Raw genomic sequence first — 21,061 nt, 5'->3', positions numbered from 1 at the left:
CTAGGTCATCCTAAAGTAACAAGACAGTTCAATAACAGCTAAAAACTCATCACAGAAGCTTTAATTATATGTTAAAAAACATTACTACTTGGGGTTTATGTATAATCAAGGAAAAAATTAGTGATGCACCGATCCGATCCTGGTATAGATCGGACTCAAAAAGCTATATCGGATATCGCTGACAAAGGGCCGATATATAGCGCCGATCCATATGGCAGATCTATTCTTCTCAGTTCTATGCTTTTCTGTGCTTACAACAGCCATGTGCGTCTCCTACATCATCAGCTCCGGCCGGTCTGTGCATTTTTGCATGATGGAGGATAAATACAGAGGCTCTGCAGTTTAGGTGCATGTCACGCTTCTTTTGCTAACAATTCCGCCTGAAACCTGCGGAAACCTAAAAAGTAGGATCGGTGCATACCTAGAAAAAATAAGGTGACACCTGAGTCAAAGTATTCGTGTTTGAATATGTCCTTTTAAAATTAGAATTTCTCAGGAAACCACCTCAGTGTGACACATTGCAAACTAACTGAGACCTTCTGTACTATATTTAAATAACTTACTAAAAACGCCTCTTTCAAGTTCATGTAGGATACTTTTTCTACTTTTTGTCCGGGTGTAGAGATCCCAGGGTGCCTTTAAATTCTGTAAAGGGCAGAAAGAGGAGACCAACTCTCCAGAGGGAGCTGCAGCCCTCCCCCATCTTGTAACTGTGTTCCTTTGATAACGTCCTCCATTGTGGGTCATTATGGAGGACAACATAGTGTGAGATATACAATCTAATACCACTAGATAGCACTGTTTGCCAAAGCTGATTAAAATCACTGCAGTAACCTCCAAAAAGACACACCTACACAGGAAGTATAAGGCCTCAAAAGTTATAAATGAAGAGTCTGCAGGGTTTAGTACTAGTAGACATAAAATGCTTTTATTATTGTGGTTATAGAGGCAAAAGTTTGAGCTGACATTCTATGGCGTTGGGTTATATCTGTTTTTGATGTTTTGTTTTTCAGATGCACGTTATCAGAGGCGACAGGCAAAGGTTACAAGTCATGCAAACTAGATAAATAACTCTTTAGGTGTACCTTTGTTATAAAGTTAATCATCCACTGGCAATAATGTAGTGCTCTTAGTTAAAAAAGGAAAGAGGAAAAATATACATACAGTATGTAAACAGTCAAAGAAATTGCACTTTCTTGGCTCATTATTAGAAGCCACACTACTGAAAGAGAGCAGAAGTTTAACACTGGAAAAAACTAAGTCACTGTCACTGATTGTCTGACCAATATAAAAAACAAAAAGTACGCTCAGCTAAAAAAAGAGACAAATTAAGTAATTCTACAAAAAAACCATATACAATCATAGTCAATTTGAAGGAGAAATGACTGAAATATTGGTCAGCTTTATAATCTGTTAAAAACATGTTAGTAAAATGACAGATTTGATTATTAAGTGTAAAGTATAATCCCAATAGTATTGTCATGTATGGTAGTAATTTTACACGCTACTGCAGATAGAAGGAAAACAGCTCTCTCTCTCTCTCTCTTTATGTACATTCACATGAAACTAAACACTTATGGTTTCTTCCACTGGCTTAGCCCAATGCTCCAAAATGTGAACAATCTACTTTGCAACTGTACATAAAAATAACCCCCAATCCTCAAATATTCACAACTTTAAAAAAAACATAACAAAAAGAAGTCCTTATATAGTCCTTATCAGAGGAGATATTGCTTTTAAAGACTGCATGAGTTCGCTTAGGTACATACACAAGACAACATGGCACTTCTACAGAGCATTTGGGGCAAATTAATTCTACTTTTCATTCCCTTTCCTCTCTCGTTTCTTCCCCCCGAGGACATTCTGATTGTCAATGCTCTGGAGCAAAACATTCTCAAAGGCAGTCCGAAGTAAACAAAACACTTTTTACCCCCTTCGCCGGGAAGCAATACTGAAAATAGTCAACAATAAACATTCCTCTCTTGAATATACTATTTTTTAAGCAGATAGTTCTCAAGCTGTTGTTTTTTTTCAAAAATATCTTCTTTCTTAAAACCTCATTAGAAATTCTCTTGCAGCGATGCCAAAATTCCTATCACTAAGCCCACCCCTCCTCCCTCCTCCCTCCTCCCTCCCCAGCCTATTCACTGGTACATAGCAGACACTGTCTTGGTAAAGTGAAGAAAACCCCTAACACTGTCTCAACAGCTTTTTAACTGGTTCACTCCTCCTCGTGTCTTTTTCCCAAAGGTGCAGTGTGACTTTGAAAGCTAAACGATTAAATGAGGGTTCAATTTTGACCTACTTAGGGCTACATTTTTGTTCCCTCAGGCTTTTTATGTGAACTCCTCGTCTCTTGCAAACTTCAGAGCCGAAATGCTGAGTACCATGTATGTCCACTTTCAGTCTCCAAGCAAAGTGTATGTCTTTCCCAGTTTGCTTAAGGTGCCAAAGTAAGAGCAATCAAAGTGTATGCGTGTGTGTTTTAAAGTGTGTCCACTCTGCATACATACAGTCTTTAGTGTGCTTGTTCATCCAGCACTAGTGCAAATTCCTTTCAGCTGGTCTGTTTCTTTCTTTTTTCATCCGGGACAATCTATCTCTCATCATCCCTCGCCGTTTGGACAAAGGATGTGTTGCCATGGTTTCATCCTTGGTGTGATGCCCTTCAGAGTGCTAGGTTCAACACACTCATCTGTCAGTGTGTGAGATGTCTTTCTTGCTTTTTCAGCCGCTATAATTCTCCAGCTCTCGTCTCCCTTTTTCTCACTTTGTACTCTGAGGCACTACTACTGTTAATAGCAGTGTTGTGACATCATATCCTGTCCATCTGTCCTGTGGTGGGCCTGGTCCCTTTTCGCAGAGTGCTCCCACCTACACAAGAGCAAAAACACTGTCAACAAAACCCTCCATTTACTTCTCAAAGTCTGAATATTATGCTTGACTCACCTTTCTCTGATAGCTTATAAATGCTGCAGGGTCAAAAGTAAATCATTCAGCCGTTTCCTCCTCTGTTCTCTGCTGCAGACCTCTTCCTCCCCTTGTTTTTCTTCCTCTCCCTCCTCCTCCTCATGTCTGTTCTGGGTTTTGGTGGACTGTGGTGAACAAATAATTGCATAAGCAGATTTATTTCCTTGTGGAAATTTGCATTCTTAAAAGAAAATCATTTCTTTTTTTGTTTTTGTGTGGGTTCGTTTGTTCACTCACAAAGGGGCTGGCAGTGAGTGAGCTGGAGGTGTCCTGACTCTGATGGTGGGGGTCACTGCTGGTAACTGTCACCTCCACCCCCACTAGCTGGTCTGAGGGTCAAAGGTCAGAAAGTTTTCTTAATGTTAGTGTAGGCGTCTCGGTGCAGAATGAAAGTAGCGTATCATGTCTTTCACAGATAAAGCTCAGTCATTATGCCTTATGTCGTTTTTTCCTGTTGATTTCTATCAGCAATCAGCGAGGGAGTCTTCAATGGAAAGTGTGGTTTGACTTCTAATGGAGAAAGTCAATGCCTGCTTGGTTCTTGGACACCAGCAGAGGATGACAGAAATGGGAAACATTTCTGCAGCCTGATATTCTGTGGTTGGAAAACCACTTATTTTGTGCTGCTGAGTATGATATGGAAAGACAAGCCAAACATGAGGAAAACAGGCTGTACGCAGAGCCCACACACATACACACACACACACACACACACACATACATACATGCACACATGAATAAAAAAGACACAACGCAGAACAGAAGAGTTCAACCACGTACACGTATGCATTCACAAACACCTACAGAAACAAAAACTAACACACACACTTGCTTCATGGACCTGACTTGATGTGGCTGTCGTCCCCATTGGCTCCATCACAGGATGGTTGTGGACAGTCCCTCTCCTCTCCCTCCAGGTCTCTTTCCCTCTCCCTCTCTATCCTCAGTCGGATTTGTCTGTCTCTCACCAGCTCCCAGTTCCTCACAAGGAACACGTGCTGTTTCACCACAAAGCTCCTGGCCCGGGAGAAACATCCACATCACACTTGTGTATTTGCAACACATCGGGTAGTTTATATATAAAAATGTTGAACTGCTTTACTTTTCATACCTCTCACTGCTGGTCAAAGGCTCCATATCCAGGTGGGGAAACAGGCTGGTAATGTCACTGCAGCTCTCCTCCTGTGGGATATAAAGATAGTTGAGAGTGTGTGTCAAGTCTTTCTAGAAGTGAAAGCTGCATTTTGTACTGCAAAGACATAAAGTGTAACCACATGAACGCACCACTGTCTGGTTAGAGGATAAAGTCCTTTCCTTCAGCCGGCCTGATTGAAACAGAGAAAGAGATACAGATAAGACGCTGCAGGAAAGCATTGATCTGATGTATTGACTAAACCTGAAGGTAACATATCCAATTCACCTTATTAACACAGTGGCTGTTTTTATCTGATGTCACACTCAGGTTCGGACACTCACATTTTGTGTTGCATTCCAAACTAAATCTATGTCAGCTAGGAGTTTGAGCATTTCCAATTGTATCATGTGAAACTTAAAGACAGTAATATAAGCTAACACACTTACTAGCCAAAGGCATGACACAGCACGTGGCTGGATGCTAACATGAGCCATTATCTGACCTTGCTGCTGGCTTATCCAATATGTTACATCTTGAAATATGACCAGATAATCCACCAGATGTTCACTTCAATCCGTCAATCAATTTTAATTTGTATAAGGCCAAATCCAGGGGCATCATTTGTCCAACCCGGTACCACCTTGTTGCGAGGCCTCGGGTATAACCACTACACTAACGTTCTGCCTTTCAGTGCTCACTTGTTTGGGTTTATTTACCTCTCAGTACATCGCTGTTATTCAAAATCACAGCCTAAACAACTGTAGGACATTCAATCACCATGCTGCCTTTTAGCGCTTACCTGCTTAGGTTTATTTACTCTCCAGATCAAGACAGTGATTAAAATCTGTGGCCAACACTCCATTAGGAGAAATCCAGAACACTTAGGCTCCAAATGTGAAGGCCCTGTGCTTGGATTTACACACAGATCCCTTCCTCAATGAGGCAGCAGTGAGAAAAAGTGAGCCACAGTGTGCTGAAGGTTCTGCAGTGCAGTGCTTCTTTTTAAGGGTATATGTACTTTCAAGAGCAATCTGGCAGCTCAAAATATGTGTGCCAACTGTCAAGGAGAGCCAGAACACTATTACTCAAAACCACAAGTCCCATAACACAATCTGAACCATAAACCCTCTTGCTACAAAGTGGCAGTGCTAACAACAACACTATGAGCTGCCTTGCCGTCCTTACTTAAAAGAGTTCATACTTTCCAGGTCAACTAGTAGTTGGAAATCTGTGGTCCACACTCTAAGGAAAGAAAGCCATCACACTTCTGCTGCACATTGGGATGCCGGGCACAGATTCACACCCAGAACCTCCCTGCTGTGAAGTGGTAGTGGTAACTAACATTAACATGCTGCCTTGTAGTGTTTACTTGTTTAGGTTTATTTACTCCCCAGATCAAAATTCATGGTCCACTCTCCAGTGGGAGAGAGCCAGAACACACTCGGTCCACACAGGAATGTGTGGCCTAGCTTTGAACCCAGAACCATGCTGTGAGGCTGCAGTGCTAACAACAACACTAATGAGCCACCTTGCAGTTCTGACTTGTAAGGGATGATTTAAAGTTAAGTTCACTCTAGTAGTTCTAAATTCATGTCAGCAATCTAGTAGGAGAAAGCCAGGATATACTCTGTCACAGAGATGGAAGGCCTGGATTGGACCCCATAACCCTCTTGCTTTGAGGCACTAATGCTTACCATCACTCAAACATGGTGCCTTGCAGAGTTTACTTGTTGTTGGGTTTTTTTTACTCTACAGGTCATTTTAGTTCAACATTTGTGGTCCAGACTCCTTTGGGAGGAAGTCAGCACACTCTAGCCAAGAAAAGCAGCAGCCTGGATTCAAACTCAGAACCTCCCTGCTGTAGCAACAGTGCTAACCACCACACCAATGTGCTACCTTTCAAAGCTTCCATGTCTCTGTTTACTTATCTTCAAGATCAAACTAGAACTCTAAAATCTATGGTCTACAGTCCAGTGGGGGAAAAAAGCCAGCGCCAGTTGCTCTAAATAGGAAGGCATGGCCTGTATATGAACCCAGAACCTATTAGGCAGTAGCATTAACCGCCAGCATTGATTTTCAGGATGCCAAAACAATGTAGCCCTACACAGTGAGTCCTGAACTGGGATTATAACCCGGAAACCACTGTTTGTTGGCTGGCAGTCTAACCATCACACTACTTCTTGCATAGCCCCTTGTATGGGTTTATCCACTTATAAATACGTTTTGGTTATTCAAAGACATGGTCAGACATCAGGATGCAGAACACAGAATGTTCTATTTCAACGTGGGATGACACCTGCTAGGACTCAAACCAAGTAACACCTCACTGTGATGCGTTAAGTGCAAACCACTTCAATAACATGCTGCTTAGCAGGACCTACTTATGCAGATTTACCTATCTTCAAGCTTCATGGTTATTCAAACCTTTGATCCACTTTTCATCTGTAGAGAACCAGAACATTCAAGATCAACTCTGCAAGGCCCCTACCAGATTCAAACCAAGAGGCTCCTCACTGCACCATGCTAATACGCTAATTTTCCAGTCCTACTTCAGGTTTATCTTCTTTTCAGTACTTAAATATCCTAGAACTTGTTAGATTTTCCATGGGTAGGAGGCAAGAACACCCTAGCTCCACACGGTATGCCCCTACTGGGATTCAAACCCCAAACCGGCTCACTGTCAGGCAGTAGAGCTAATCACTATACTAACAAACTGCTTTCCAGGGCCTTGTTGTAAAGGTTTTTTTTTTTTTACTTCCTGGAACATTATAATTCAAAGGCTTGCTCCATCCTCAGAATACCAGACACTCTAGCCCTACACAGTAAGGTCCATGCTGGGATTTGAACCCAAGACCTACTGTCAGAAATCCTGGATCTGTAACACTAAAAACCTCAGAGCACAGCAGTATGACATTATATTAGCATTTGAGCCTGGCACCTTCAATGGAAATGGCCATCATGTAAATTTGGCTAATATTGGGAACTCACAGTAACGACGCTTCCTCTTCAATGGAACAGCAGGCGGCTTTTGAAGCTGCAACAATGCAACAGGAAAATTACTTGTTAATTAACGTCACACCACAAATCCCCTGTATCTCTTAAACTGCTTCACCTCTACTTTCCTTTCTGATTATTTATTCTGTGGATCTACTTTACCTTATTGTGCTGCCAATGCCACATGACATCATAAGGTAGCTGGAAATTAATCCGCTTCAGCCTAAGGTATTTCCCTGTAGGACACAAAGGTAGTTTGGATGAACTTTTACAGCTGCAGTACAGTGCAACAGTGTTTTATCTTCATATATACTCACCAACATGTATGGGAGCTGGTAAAAGGCTGTATTCACGCTCCTCTGTGGTGTGTTCCATACTCTCTCTACACGACTGCTGGGCTAGTGAGGGGGGCCTAGAAAAGAGACAAATTAAACAAAAAATCTGACAACCACTACAAAGTTCAAATACACTTTCCATGACTTTAGTCAACTCACTCTGTGGTTTTGTAATCATCTGAGTAAAGACCTGCCCTCAGAAACTTTTTTCTGGGAGGACCATCTGCTCTCTCCTCTCTTTGTATGGTAACCGGTTGAGGTGGAGCCTGGTCGACCTCTGATTGGCTGATACTTTCAGGAGGGGCGTCACACTCAGGTCTGTCCTCAATGACACTAAAAAGAAAGCATGAAGAGAGAGATAGAATGATAGAGAGGAAAAAGAGAAAGAGAGAAAAGGCACTGGTTTAGCACACAGTGCTGAAAACGATGGGTTAATATAGCAGTAGTGAGTGGTTGTATTGAATTTTCAAGTCAACCAGCTCAGGTACTTATAATATTGATGTGATATTTTACCTTTGATGACAAGGAGAGTCACCATGTTTTCTCTTTCGTCCTCTCTTCCTCCTAGCCTGCAGCTCCGATTCTGTCACCTGCTGCAGTGTATCGCTTACTTCATCTTTCTCTGGCCTTCTTTCTTCTTTTTTCCCACCCACTTCTCTCCCATCTCTGTTGTGGCCTTGTCCTGGCAAGAGGTCGGCTGATGACATGGAGGGAGCAGCAGATGAGTGCGTGGGGGAGGATACAGTGGAGGGCAGTGGGTGCTTTCTTGGCCTTCCTGGCCCTCTTTTGTTTGTCCCTGCCACACTGTCTGGAGTTGGCACACTTTTTTGCTGCCCCCGGCTTCTTGAGTCACCTTGTAAACCTGCAGTCATTGAAACAGAGGGAGGGAGGGAGGGGTTGAGGCAGGAGGAGGCAGGAGGAGGCAGGAGGAGGGAGGAGGAGGCAGGAGGAGGCAGGAGGGAAGGGGTGGAGGTGGGGTGTAAGTGGTAGAGAGGAAATGAGACAGATGTGGATCAGTGATTGAGCCAGCAGGAGGTGTGAGGTGAGGCCAGTCTTGGCTGAGTCATGCGGATGGGCCGCAGATTAGGTGAGTCACAACATTTCCTCTGACCAGATCACTTCTGGGAAATGCATTAAGTAGAGATTTATGCACATACACGCGCACACAAACATAGTAAAAAAAACACAATTATGGGCACAAACACTGTGCAGAGTGCAGATTTTTTCACATGAGCTTGCAAATGAGTGCACCTCGTCACACTAACTGCAGTTAATGTGGAACACTGTCTGAAAAACCTGAACAGACAAAGAGCAAAAAAAAAGTGTGAGAGTGCCGTGCTAGCGTGTCGTTCTTCAAAACACATGTGGTTTTAGTTAGATGATGAGCTGATGTCAGATGTATTCCACCTCTTTCAAAAACAACATTTTCCCCTCACAAGCTCTTTTTGCCCTAATTCTGACCTCCATCCAATCCCTTCATCAATCACTCCTGTGGTCATCTATCTTTTTGTTCCATTTTCCACTGCCCCTGACAAGACTGACCACTCTTTCCTTATTGAATTTTTCCAAGTCAAATAGGCCCTGTTGGCCAGCAGTGAGGGATAGGCCAGGCTTTAAATAGCCAATCTGGTGGTTAACTAATGACTGTGTTCACTGAGTAGCCCTGGCCTGAAACAGCATGTGGTTCGCTGCAAACCGAAGAAGATTTCAAAGATTTTCTGGAAGATTACCATCAAGATGTTACCCTCCTGCTATAACTCTCATAAAGAACTTCCAACAGAGTGTGGCTGTTGAGTGGTTGCATTTGTGTGTGCAGGAAATGTGTGTGTATGGCATGTTCCTTGCACAGCAGAGCAAGACTGAAATTGGCTATAAAAAGAACAGAGTCTGATTTCTTCCCTAACACCCCCAGGCTTGTTGCATGGCTCAACAACACCTGAGGAAAAGCAATGCTGTCACTTGTATTGGCAAAGTATTGGTGCCTCAATCTTATCTCCAAATTGTGCAAATATAAAAATCTGTCAGACTGTGCAAGTAAAGAAGCCCTTGGCATAAACTTTTCACTCAGCTAGCTGACATGATTTGGGGTTTTTAGTTCGATTTCTGTGATAAATGGGAAAGGACTGCACTTAAAATGCCCTCAAAGTGCTCTACACAACATGCCAGTCACCCTGTCTCACACACATTTATACAGTTTACAAAGACTGCTGTGAAAGGTCAGTGTCTTGGCCAAGTTCACAACCTGTAGACTGCAGAAGCCAGGGATCAAACTCTCAATCTACAACAGCAACTAAGATTTCTCACATTATTTCTTTTCTTTTGTATTCATGTATATATTTTCTGCCAACTATTAGGGATGGGTACGATTACTCGAGTACTCGCGATTGACCCCATTATTCGAATAGCATTTTGTTACTCGGGCACCTGGCAACATAACTTGAACTCATACAGTGTTACATGTGTGATCATGTGCTTTTTGTTTTCGCCTAACTGAATATACTAGGTAGGATAATAATCAATGGGATATAAACGTATGACTTCTCCTGCCACGACTTCAGCTTTAGAACACACCAAGCCAGATTTCAGCATTCGGCAGCTACGGTAACCCTCTAGGAACATATTATTCCACCGAAAGCGAAAGCACAACAAACACAGAACCGTCTGCGACACCTGCGGCATGTCAGTTAAAAAAAGAAATGTCTGGAAGTACTTCGACAAAACAATGAAGTTAATGTGCAGTGCAAGATATGTGGCGTTAAACTTGCACACCATAGAAATAGTAGTTTGATGCTTAACTACATATGCTTAAAGCACAAGGAGAAAACAGCGGAGACGGATAACAGGCAGTCTCGCATCATGTCTTTTGCTCGCCCTGTTAGCACACGTCGTTGTGATGAAACCAGAGCGGAGAAGATTAGCCTGATAATAACCAAAATGGTAACTGGAGATATGCTCCCATTAAGTTTTGTGGAAGGAGAAGGCTTCAAAGAGCTGATCGCGTTAGTCAAGCAGGAGTACAAGCTACCATCACAGAGAGAAACAACCAAGAGAGTGGAAAAGATGTATGAAGAAAAGGCAGCAGAACTTACTACAATACTGTTCCGGGAGGTCCGTGTCCAAGGGACTTTTATTTATTTATTTTTGTTTATGGTTAAAAACAATTAATAATTGCGAGTACTCGAGTAATCGTTCTTTAGGAAATTTGAGTAATCGATTACAAGGATTACTGTAAATTCCCATCCCTACCAACTATACATTAAAAGTAACATCTAACCAACACAAAATGCAATGTTAATGGGGATTTTCATCACACCTTTCAGCAGTTTCCTGCCAGAGAAACACAAAAACTGCAGCATGGCAAAGAATTTCAGCTAAATTTAGCAACAATGCTGATACAACCTCATATTGAGACATCAAGTAGCAGCATATCATCCATTCCACACTTTCATTTATCAAACCATTCATAAATGCTCACCTGTTTCTCTCCTCTCTGACCAGGTCGGCGGATCTCTCCTCCATGATCTGTCTCCACATCCTGGATTTCGGCCACCTAATTCACTCCTCAGACCTCTCCCCCCTGTTGCCGTAGCAGCAGTTGTGAAAAGGTTGGTATGTACTGGGGAAGGGGACCTTCTGTACGGAAGTGACTCCTGGACATCCTCACCATCCTCTTCCTCTCCTTCTGATTCAACCAGCCGGCGTTTACGTTGCTCCCCAGCTAAGCTTCTCCAGTTTGGGTTTGAGTTGCCAAATCCTGTCCGTCCCAGGCCTCCAAATTTTGTCCAGCTCTGTCCCATGCCACCCCAGCCTCCCCCAAAGGAGGAAAGGTGAGAGGAACCCAGACCTAGTGATGTGAGAGATGTATGTTTGTACCTTTCTGCTGACGATGACGATGACGATGATGATGATGTGGCAGCAGTACCAGAGGAAAAGGAATCATTTCTCTTGTCACACAACCAAGGTGATTCTTTGGACAGCATCCGCCCCATCCCTTTTGCCCCTTTTCTTCCTCCATCTCCTGACCCCAAAACGAACCCTGACCTTGCCTTTGAACTAGCTAACCCCTCTCTTTCCATTCCATCTTCCTCCTCATCATCGCGTAAATCTTCCTCATCATCTATGTCTCGTTCACAGTGCCTGTGACGGTGCTTATGCTTGTGTTTGTGTTCGCTTCTCCCACAGCCACAGATGAGGCTGGACGTAAACCCTGAGCTGAGGTGTTGGCCTCCTCCACTGCCTCCTTCTATATCTCCATCGACCTCTCCCCCTAGTGCTCCCTCCCTCAGCAACCTGCTCCTCCGTCTGTGGAATCTGGCTGGGTTGAGGAAGAAGTGGGCATGATGAGGCTGGTGGGAGCTGTACTGGTGTGGAGTCGGAAGAGGGTAGGAGCTGGGGAGGTGGTGGTAAAGTGCAGTAGTTGGGGGGTAGCTGCTGTAAAAGCCCATATTTTCAATGGTCTCCTGGAACTTTGAAGGGCAACCACACTGCCTTCGGTCTGGCTTCCTGTTACAATGCACAGGCTGGCAGGGGTAGAAAGGGTGGGGAGAGAAGGGGGGATTAGCAGAGTAGGATGATGGGTGAGGCGAGTAGAAGCCATTCAAATTGATTCTGAAGATATTGGAGCGCAGAGAATGGGAGGAGTGATGGCGTCTTCCTCCAGCAGAATTCCCACTCCCATCAAAGCCCTGTGAAAGTCCTGTTCTTGCCCAACTTCGCCGTCCGATATGGACCTCACTAAACTGCCCAATCAGATCTTCGAGTTCTGCTAGAAACTCTGGATCCTGCATGTGCAGCTGCTGGTGCTTCTTCTTATGTTTATTCTTTTGTCTCTTCAGTGCATTGTGCCCAAGACAAGGGTAAAAGTCTGAATGAGTGCATTTGTTGTGTCCCGGGCAGGGGCAGGGGCACAAGCAAGTACAGGAAGAGGAACAGTCATAATCCCTCCGCCTGTGCCTGTGCCTGTGGCGCTCCACAGCACTTGCATTGGTGACAGGATTTGTTTGTCTTGGTATGTGAGAGAGAGGTGAAGAAACAGGAGAAGGACGATCCACAAGCGAAGGGTGCCTTTGACCACCCAGAATCACTCCTGACCCCTGGCCCAACCTGAGCAAGCCCCGAGCTCCCCTCATCTCTCCTCGCTCAGAAACACTGTTGTTGTCCGTCCCAATCCCACTATCGCTTGGCAGCGTCTCCTCACTGTGTGATTCACTCCTGGGGGAGGGGGTAGCTTCCTTAAGGTGGCCAGGTGAGCCAGGTGTGTGATGCATCGGAGGTGTGGGACAGGAGAGCTTACAAGAAGACTGGTGGAAGGGAAAGTGATGCCTTCCTTGACAAGGACAACTCTTCTTCACAAAGGGGGAGAGGGATGAGGATGAGGGAGGACGAGGTGAGGTACAGGAGGATGATGGTGAAGGGAGGGAGAACGGATGGGGAAAAAGGAGGGAGGATGTCGGTTCTGTGAGGCTGCCTTCACTGTAAGGGCTCTGGGCCCCACTGGAGTGCGTAAGAGATGGGGAGGGAAAGGGGTGAGAGCTGGGTTGGTTAGAGAAGAGAGATGTCTCAGATGGGTTGGTAAATAGAGATGACTGAGTAGGGTTCTTGGAGTTGGTTTGGGTTGTTGGATTGGCTTTAGGCTTGCGTCCTCTCCTCTTGCCCATGTAGATGGTTCCTCTCTTGCTTACATTGATCTGAGGGCCCAGCTTACTCCCAAAGGAGGATGACAGGGCTGAGAGCGTGTGTACTGTTGTTGCCTCAATCGATTTACACATTCTCAGAGAGGTCTCCCCATCTGCTACCTCGCTTCCCCTTCCCTCTTTCCTAACATACCCAGACAGCATTACTTTGTGAAGTCTCCTCTTCTTTCTTTTCTTCATCTCATTAATCAGCCTCCTGATTTTTAGCTGCCTGTTTCCCTTTTCAGGAGGATGAAAGTCTTTACTTCTGTTCGTGTCATCAGTGCGATTCAGTGCATCTTCACTTTGGTCCTCTTGGAGGGGTCGTTTGGGTGGACGGCCACGCTTCTTGGGGCTCGATATAGACTGAGTGGCACACTGCAGTATGGAACTTGGCTCCAGTACAGGGGCTTTTTCAATACCGTCAGAGTCCAGAGGAGGCACCTCAATTGGGAAAGTGTTTGGTGAAAGTCTTGGGGGAGGATCATCTAAGTTAGAGCTCTGAGATTTAGGGCGGCCTCTTTTCCGAGTAGGAGTTACTGGGCTTCTGGAAGTAGGGGGGCTAGGGTCAGAAGATGAGTGACTCTGTTTTGGGGATGGAGGCTTGGTAGGGTAGGAACTGCTGGTTACGGAGCTAGAGGAAGCTGGGTGAGACTCCTCAGTCTGTTGAATAGTGGCTTTGGCAGAAAGCAATGTTTTCGGGTTCTGGGAGAAATTTAGTGATGAATGATGCTGGGAATCTGAAGGGGCTTCCTGATTTTCCACCCTCTGAGCTCGATGCACCAGCTTGGTCCAGCTGGGCCGTCTGGCTTTGCGTTTCTTAAGTGGGCGGCTGTCCTGCTCTTGTGGGGAAGAAGGGGGAGAAACGGGGGCACGGGCTGAAGGATTGGGTAGAGAGGGAGGGGCAGAAGAAGAGGGTTGGCTTGGAGGCGAAGTTGAATGTCTTGGGACGTCTTGTTCTTTTGATTTACTGGTGTCACCTGTTGCTGGCTCTGCTTGTTTAACTGGCTTGCAACTGTCTTCTGTCTTGTTTATATCATCTGGTCTGAGTGTATTCACTAATTTACAGTTTGTATCTATCTTACTGCCAACAACTGCCTCACCATTTGCATTATTATCTTCTGCTTTTTGTCTCTCTGGGCTTAGCTTATCCTTCTTGTTCTCAACCTTTCCTCTATCAATATTTAGTTCATCAGTACAAGTGTCATCAGTCTTATGTCTTTCATCCTTAACTTTACCATGTCTTGATTTCCCATCCTTCCCTTTCTCTTTCTTTTTCTTCTTGCCGTCTTCCTTTCTGCTCTGACTTTTTGCTCTTTCAGCCTCAAGTTTCTCCCGCTTTGATTTTTTGTCCCTCCTTTTCTCCTTCTTGGCTTTCCTGTCTTTCTCTCTCTTTTTCTCGACTGAGGGCTGTAATGAAGGGTCCTGCTCTTGGGAGTAGGCAGAGGAGAGATCCACTGATGAGGAGGACTGTGGTTTAGGGGTGACCAAGGGAAAAGAAGGAGAGTCTGGTCTACTCTTATTGGACTGGCTAAGTTCTTTCTGGGAGCTGTTGGAGCCTGGCGATCTTGTCAAAGAGTCCGCAGAAGAAGCCGAGGATTTTCCAACTTTCGACGATGCAGAAGTGCCAAGGGTGTCGGCAGAGTTTTTCGCACTGGATAATCCCTTTTGTTTTGATGTCTGCACCAAACCATTATGCTTCTTGGAGGTCTTCCCCTCGTTTTTGGTTTCTGATGCAGATAGAACTTGGATGCATGGGCTGGAAGGGGTATTCGAAGTTGTCTGGTCAGCTGTTGGTGAAGCGGGTTTCTGCCCTGCAGGAACAGGCTGGCCATTGACACTGGGATGCTTCTCTTTCTTTGCTTTCTCAGATGAGCCAGTTGAATTTACCTCAGTCTTATCTGCCAGCTTGATAGGTACCTGGAGATTGCAAACACAGAATCTCTGTCATCAACAATGGCTAGTTAGTTTGCTTTAGACAACAGTGAAGGACAATGGGGAAGAGACAATAGCCTAAATGCTTATGTTCCTGTCCACCCAATAAAAGTGAGAGTGAGGACCAAATGACTCAATCAGGCAGAGAAAGAGGGCATACTGAGGAGAAGGAGAGAGTGAGGTGATGGAAACAGGAATGGGGTTGACACAGAAAGGAGAAATACAAAGGCAGAGAAACAGAGAGCAAAGGAGTGGGACAGGGACAGAGGGGGAGTGAAAGATAAATGAGAGCAGGTAGAGAGAGAAAAGAGGGGAAGTAAAAATAGAAGAGAGGGACAGATATAGAGAACCAGGCAGAGACAGAACGCTGTGAGAGAGAAAGCCATGCTATTGGTAGCTATAAATTGCCACTAATACAGATGAGAAGGCTTGACATTTCATACTTGTCCTGTAATTTTGGTATGCTGCAGCTTGAGTGGTGTTTGTGCAGCTAAAGCAATAAGCTTCCCCTTGGGTGATTGTCATAGGGACTGATGGACCAATGTCTGTAATAGCTCCAAGTGGTTGCCGTGCTGTTGTCCTATTTATAGGTCTGTTTGTTTAAATGGGCTGCTTAGGTTTCGCTATTGAGACAATAGCTCATTTGACCTTATTACAACTGAGCATAAAGCTCTGCAATTTTGCACCATGCCAGCCTGTCTGGTGGTTAACAACATAAAAAACAATACAAACCTACAGCACATATTTGTCATTAATAATGCATGCATACCTTTGATGACTATAACATTGTTTTTTGTTTTTTTTCGATCAAACTTATTCAAATTTATAGCAGGTTTAAAACTGGCTACTGACAAGAGCAACGCATATGTGTGGGGCAAATAGTGTTCAACGTACCTGTTTGGCAGACTTTGTCCCTTGACCGGCTATGGCGGGGACTGAGGCTTGGGTAGAAGCTGTAGGTAATGTTGCCAGCGGCTGGGATGACAGAGATGATGACGACAATGATGCAAGTGGTGGCGAAGGAGCAGATGCAGCTTGTTTTGATATGGTCTGGACAGAATCCGAGCCTGAGCGTTGATCTCTGGTTGCCTTGTCAGGAATAGAGCTTTTACTCTGCTGACCTACTCCTCCTTCTCCATCCCCCTTCAGCTGTACCCCCTTGCCTTGTCTCTGATAGGTCCTGATAGTGGGTTTGCAAACATAGCTCTCCAAGATCTTGGGCGGTTTCTTTGTGCGTTTGGCCTGGAGTCCAATCCGTAGTCGTACATTCCCCTCGGGACAGCTCGTCTCCCTACTGGAGATCTGAAGCTGTTGCTGCCCCGCACTTCCACAGCGCCCCTCGATGAGCAGCTCCAGCACTGCCCCCTTGTCTCCGTCCCTCTTTTTTACTGCTCCTCTTTTTTCACCCTCCTTTTCCCCTATGTCTCCATCCTCTCCCTCACCTCTCCTCTTTTTCTCTGCCACTTCGTCCCTCTCAGAGTCTTCAGGTGCAGAGGTGCGATCAAGAGGGGAGTTTGTTGTTGGAGGGGATCCCCCCTTCACTCTCTGGTCCATCAGAGAAGTTAGGGGGGAGTAGTAAGACGTGTTAGGGTTTCCAGGATAAAACACTTTCAAAAAGTCCTGGCGGAGTTGGTAGGGTCAGGGGTGAACAGCAGAACGAAGGTGTTAATCAAAAGATTCCCCGGAGAATATCCTGTAACAATCCAAAAAAAGTTAGACTCCTTCATCCAGCAAAGGAAGATCTCTCTCTTGTACTTTAGACTTGAACTGAGAAGCAGTAAGTCTGAGGCAAAAGAGAGGGAAAGAAAAGACAGACAGAAAGACAGAAACGCCAGTGATTAGTCATTTCAGTGAGCTCAGATGCTGAGTAGTAGCAGTACAGGAATTGAGGGGAAAGTCCCCTTCCTGCAGCAGCTGTAGAGAGGTGCTAAAGTCTGTGTCCACAGAGATGATCTCATCATACAGAAAACCCAGGGGGCCAATCAACGCTGCAGATTCCCTGAATGTTGGCACCAACTGGAAGACAGAACTGCTTATATTCTTCAATAAAACCCTAAGATTGTTTTCTTTAAACAATCTGTAAATAACAGCAAATCTGAGAGACAGCAAACACAACCTAAACCTCTACACTTTTACTTACGCTCTAATCCTTACTCTGCTTCTCCTCCTCAAATCAATATATCAATCAATCAGCTTCTGACTAATTCAAACACTTGATCCAGTCTCCTCCCCCCCTCTCCCCACTGTCTGTGCGCCTTCTGTTCTCAGCTACTCCCACAAGCACTTCTCCACCCACCCTTCTCTCTGCTGTACTTTCTTTTCTCTCTGAAAAAAAACTCCCCTTTTCATGTTTGGCAGAAAGCTTTTGCATGCATTCTCTATTAGTCCCATCCACTCTCTCTCTCTCTCTCTCTCTCTCTCTCTCTCTCTCTCTCTCTCTCTCTCTCTCTCTCTCTCTCTCCCAGTAGACCACACAGTAAAATGGTCAACTCATACACTGTATCCATGTTAATCAGAACCATATTTCCTCCTCCACTTCGTTCTTTTCCTCCTCTCAAACCTAAATCCCTCCATTCACGATCCGACCGTTCCCCTCCTCCCTCTTTCAGTAGTGGTAACACAAATCCGTAGGAAAGGGTAAAACTTATTTTTGGAAAGGAGCGCAAATTCCTCCTCCTCCCTTTGCTTCCTCTAAGTCAAGTAAGCTTTTCGTTGACCCCATTGTAAATTGACTTTTAATGTGACATTACAGCTAGAAACACACCCTAAAATAACATTCTTCCTACCAGAAAGCACACTCGCTCTCACTCACGCTGTGTCGAGCCCAGCTATTACTTAACGTATCGAAGGGAAGCAGCATCTTCTGTCATGCTTCCCTCATTATACCCTTGCTCATTAAAGGAGACTCTCATCCATTTTCTAATAAAACACACCCTGCCTAGCATTCTCTCTTCCGAAATTGACTCTCAAAGCAGTGAACTGCCCCCTCAAACTTAGAGAAGCATCTCAGTTAATGTTTTTATTTAAGAGCTCAGTGGGCTATCTCTCCTGCCTTTTGGTCCCTCCACACCCAAACTCTTTCCTTGAATCATACTGAGCTCAAATCAACATCTGTTCCAGTAACTGCTGTTATGTAACCATTTTGCAAAGCATTTTCCAAGGCCCAACCTCCTGACAATGAATTGAAAAGAGCATAAAGACGGACAGTGGCCCTCTGAAAAAACTGCTGCTACTTTCATAATTTCTGGGGTTTTCCTGAAACCTATATTAGTATCAGAACCAACCTTTGTTGCAGCCTAAAATGTGGTAATATGCCAGTCATCGCACAGATCTGATACAATTACAAACTAGCCCCCCCAAAAAACTAACTGAGGTAAATCATCATGTTCCAAATAACAAACAAACCACAGCAGTGTGGTGCTAGCAAGGAGTGCAGTGTTTATTGAAGCTAACAAAATGTCACTTTCAGTGTTTCTTCATCCAAATTATGTAGATTTTTCTTTCACTGTGGTATCTGAGGGGTACTTGATACCAGGCCAGTACACCAGTCTGAGTATCTGAATCAGTACTAAGAAGGAAAAAATGACATCAGATCATCTTTTATGACCTCTTACCTAGAAGCATGACCGGTACGGAGGAGAGCAATTTAAATAGGATACAGGCCTGAGAGGAACACTGACTCACATTGGTTTCAATCTGCTTGAGCAGAGTATAAGACTATAAGAAGAGCTCGAGAGTGGCAGGTTTTCAAACTAAAAAGGGCAAGCCCATTCAACATCAGTCAAAGTGCATACTAATAGCTTTTTATACTCTCCAGAGCTATACCTCACAGACATAACTCAAAATTATTCTAACATTAGAAGAGAAGCTATTTCCAGTGACAGGATGATGGGTGGACTTGACACTACAGTCAGTGTGGTTCCTCGGCAGCGCTAAGGCGACGATTAAATCAAGATAATGGGCCCACCATATTTCCAGCCATCATCACCAACCCATGACGGTGTACTTATCATCAATAACTACAACACCACCGTCGTCTGCCTGACAACAGCACGAGCACAGCAAGCCCACAGCTGGAAATAAAGACTGCTGTGATGGCATCTCAAAAATACTGAACCTTGAAGACTCACATTGTGAGTGCAGAGCTATACTCCACACACACTGGGAAGTTTCTCACGTGAGTCCCCCCCCTTACACACACACTTTCTCTTAGTATTAAAAGTGTGTTGGTCGTACATTGTGTACCCAGGTCGCAGCTGCGTAGGTTGACTGATGTTGCTACTGTAGATACAGTACGGGCAGTGGGGGTGTTACCGCACTGGAGCAACCTATCACTGTTTTTTACTGAGGACGTCAACAGGGGCTTCCTTCTCCATAATGACTTTGCGCACCTCTGAAAACCACTATCCGCCTGATGCTGTCGCACTTACAAATTATACACACATGCACGTGTTGTTGTTGTCGTCACTCCATAATAAAATATACCTCACATTTTAAGCGTCCCAAAAACACACACAGATGCAAATCTCAACTCAATATGGAAGTGGGGTGCTACGTAGCGTCAAAATGTGCCTGCATGTGGTGTTAGTGATGTGGACGAGACCCGATTCACCTTTTTTTTCTCTCTCTTCTATCTGTCCTCTGCCAGCCCTTCTGCTGGTGTCAGCAACACCGAAATAAGAAATATCACCATGCACGGAGAAACACTCTCAGCAACAAGGGATAAAATTAGCGCAAAGCGGATGCACAAAAAATCCTCACTAACCCAGAGTGCTGCGAGCTCGCTGTTGATGATGACAGGCCTGCACACATTAATACAGGCTGCCATGAAAATCTCAAATAAGGCTACGTAGGCTACTTACCCGAGAGCGCGTCCCGAAGCCAACTGCGTGAAGGCAGGAGGTTAAGGTGTTGCTGTCCTGCTCTCCTTCGCACCAACAGCGATCCGGAGAGCTTTTGGTGCATTAGATGTTGCTTTGATTACATAACTACGGCCAGCAGAGGTTAAAACACCTCCTAAAACCGAGTTTCAGTCCCATCGGAGCGCGAAGCCTACTGTGCAACAACATTGGCGCGGGTGTTTTCATAATCATACAGTCGACAGATCTTCGTCGGCGCGTCTCCGCAGCTAGGTGGCGGACTGGTAACACTGGATCTTATTTACCCACTTCTCTCGGGGAAAGTTACGTCTCTCCCGCCAGTAATAATGGCTCGGATTGTGCTCTCGTATGCACACAGGCAGTTAACGTGTCAGTAAGACATGGTGAACGCTGCAGCAGCAGCGTGTGTGCGGGGCTACAGGCTGACAGCGCGCAGGGGTTGAAGGATGTGCGGGAATGCAACTGCGTGGCCATTTTCATATGGCCAGAGGAGGAGATAAAACGGTGAACACGGCACAGGATCTCATTGCGGTTCATTATAGTCGATTGGGGAGGGCTTTTTAGACGCTTAATAAAATGGCGACGACTTGGCTAAAGTTAGCTGCTGGGAGGATTTGGGGAGCAGCTCAAAAGTTGTGTTGCTTTATGTAACACGAGATACAGTTTACACTAAAAACAGGAAGGCAGGGCTGAAAAAGTTAAAGTATATCGCGCATTAGTTAAGGAAATGTCTGATCCTCAACCCAGAACAGTTTTCCCCCATTCATGTAAGACTTAATCTGTACAACAAATACTGATAGTCTACACATTTAGTAACATTACAAATACAACTACCTAATTATAGCCTAATGCAACATCACAGTAATAATGGCTTTGATAATAGTGATACAACACTCTTGCGTTTGTTGTTATGGATGGAAGTATTCATTGGCAGTAGTGCTATAATTATTGTTTATTTAGTGCACAGGGCTGAATCAACCCATTTTGGGGCCCTGGGACAATAACGTTCTAGGCCCCCAATACCCCCCCTTTCTTATTTTCTCATGCATTGTGCCCAACTATGAAGTTCACATCACAGGCTACACACACAATTCAGCTCTGTCTTGTAAGAAAATGGTGTCGACTTGGCAAAAAATTAGC

The 21,061-nt window shown here is 44.7% G+C and overlaps 1 protein-coding gene across 4 annotated transcripts; it reads right to left on the bottom strand.

The window, feature by feature from the left end:
* Positions 1 to 901: 901 nt before the first annotated feature.
* LOC117823386 (histone-lysine N-methyltransferase ASH1L-like) lies at positions 902 to 20,405 on the bottom strand. Of its 4 annotated transcripts, none has more exons than XR_004633390.1 (14): positions 19,904 to 20,405; positions 15,936 to 16,734; positions 10,910 to 15,026; positions 7,948 to 8,296; positions 7,594 to 7,851; positions 7,417 to 7,511; positions 7,262 to 7,335; positions 7,094 to 7,139; positions 4,255 to 4,295; positions 4,082 to 4,152; positions 3,812 to 3,987; positions 3,208 to 3,299; positions 2,950 to 3,095; positions 902 to 2,874 (listed from the first exon to the last, which is right to left on the bottom strand). XR_004633390.1 is itself a non-coding variant. In XM_034698570.1 (14 exons), the coding sequence occupies exons 2-13, from the start codon at positions 16,593 to 16,595 to the stop codon at positions 2,964 to 2,966; spliced, it is 6,027 nt and encodes a 2,008-aa protein (XP_034554461.1). In that variant the 5' UTR covers positions 16,596 to 16,734; positions 19,904 to 20,405; the 3' UTR covers positions 902 to 2,874; positions 2,950 to 2,963. The 4 variants fall into 4 exon arrangements, 1 of the variants encoding a protein (XP_034554461.1); XR_004633388.1 differs by having other exon boundaries at positions 3,817 to 3,987; positions 7,594 to 7,767; XM_034698570.1 differs by having other exon boundaries at positions 7,594 to 7,767.
* Positions 20,406 to 21,061: the final 656 nt, after the last annotated feature.

This window comes from Notolabrus celidotus, chromosome 12, assembly GCF_009762535.1.
Source record: "Notolabrus celidotus isolate fNotCel1 chromosome 12, fNotCel1.pri, whole genome shotgun sequence".
Lineage (NCBI taxonomy): Eukaryota > Metazoa > Chordata > Actinopteri > Labriformes > Labridae > Notolabrus > Notolabrus celidotus.
This window is presented reverse-complemented; position numbering and strand designations above follow the sequence as displayed.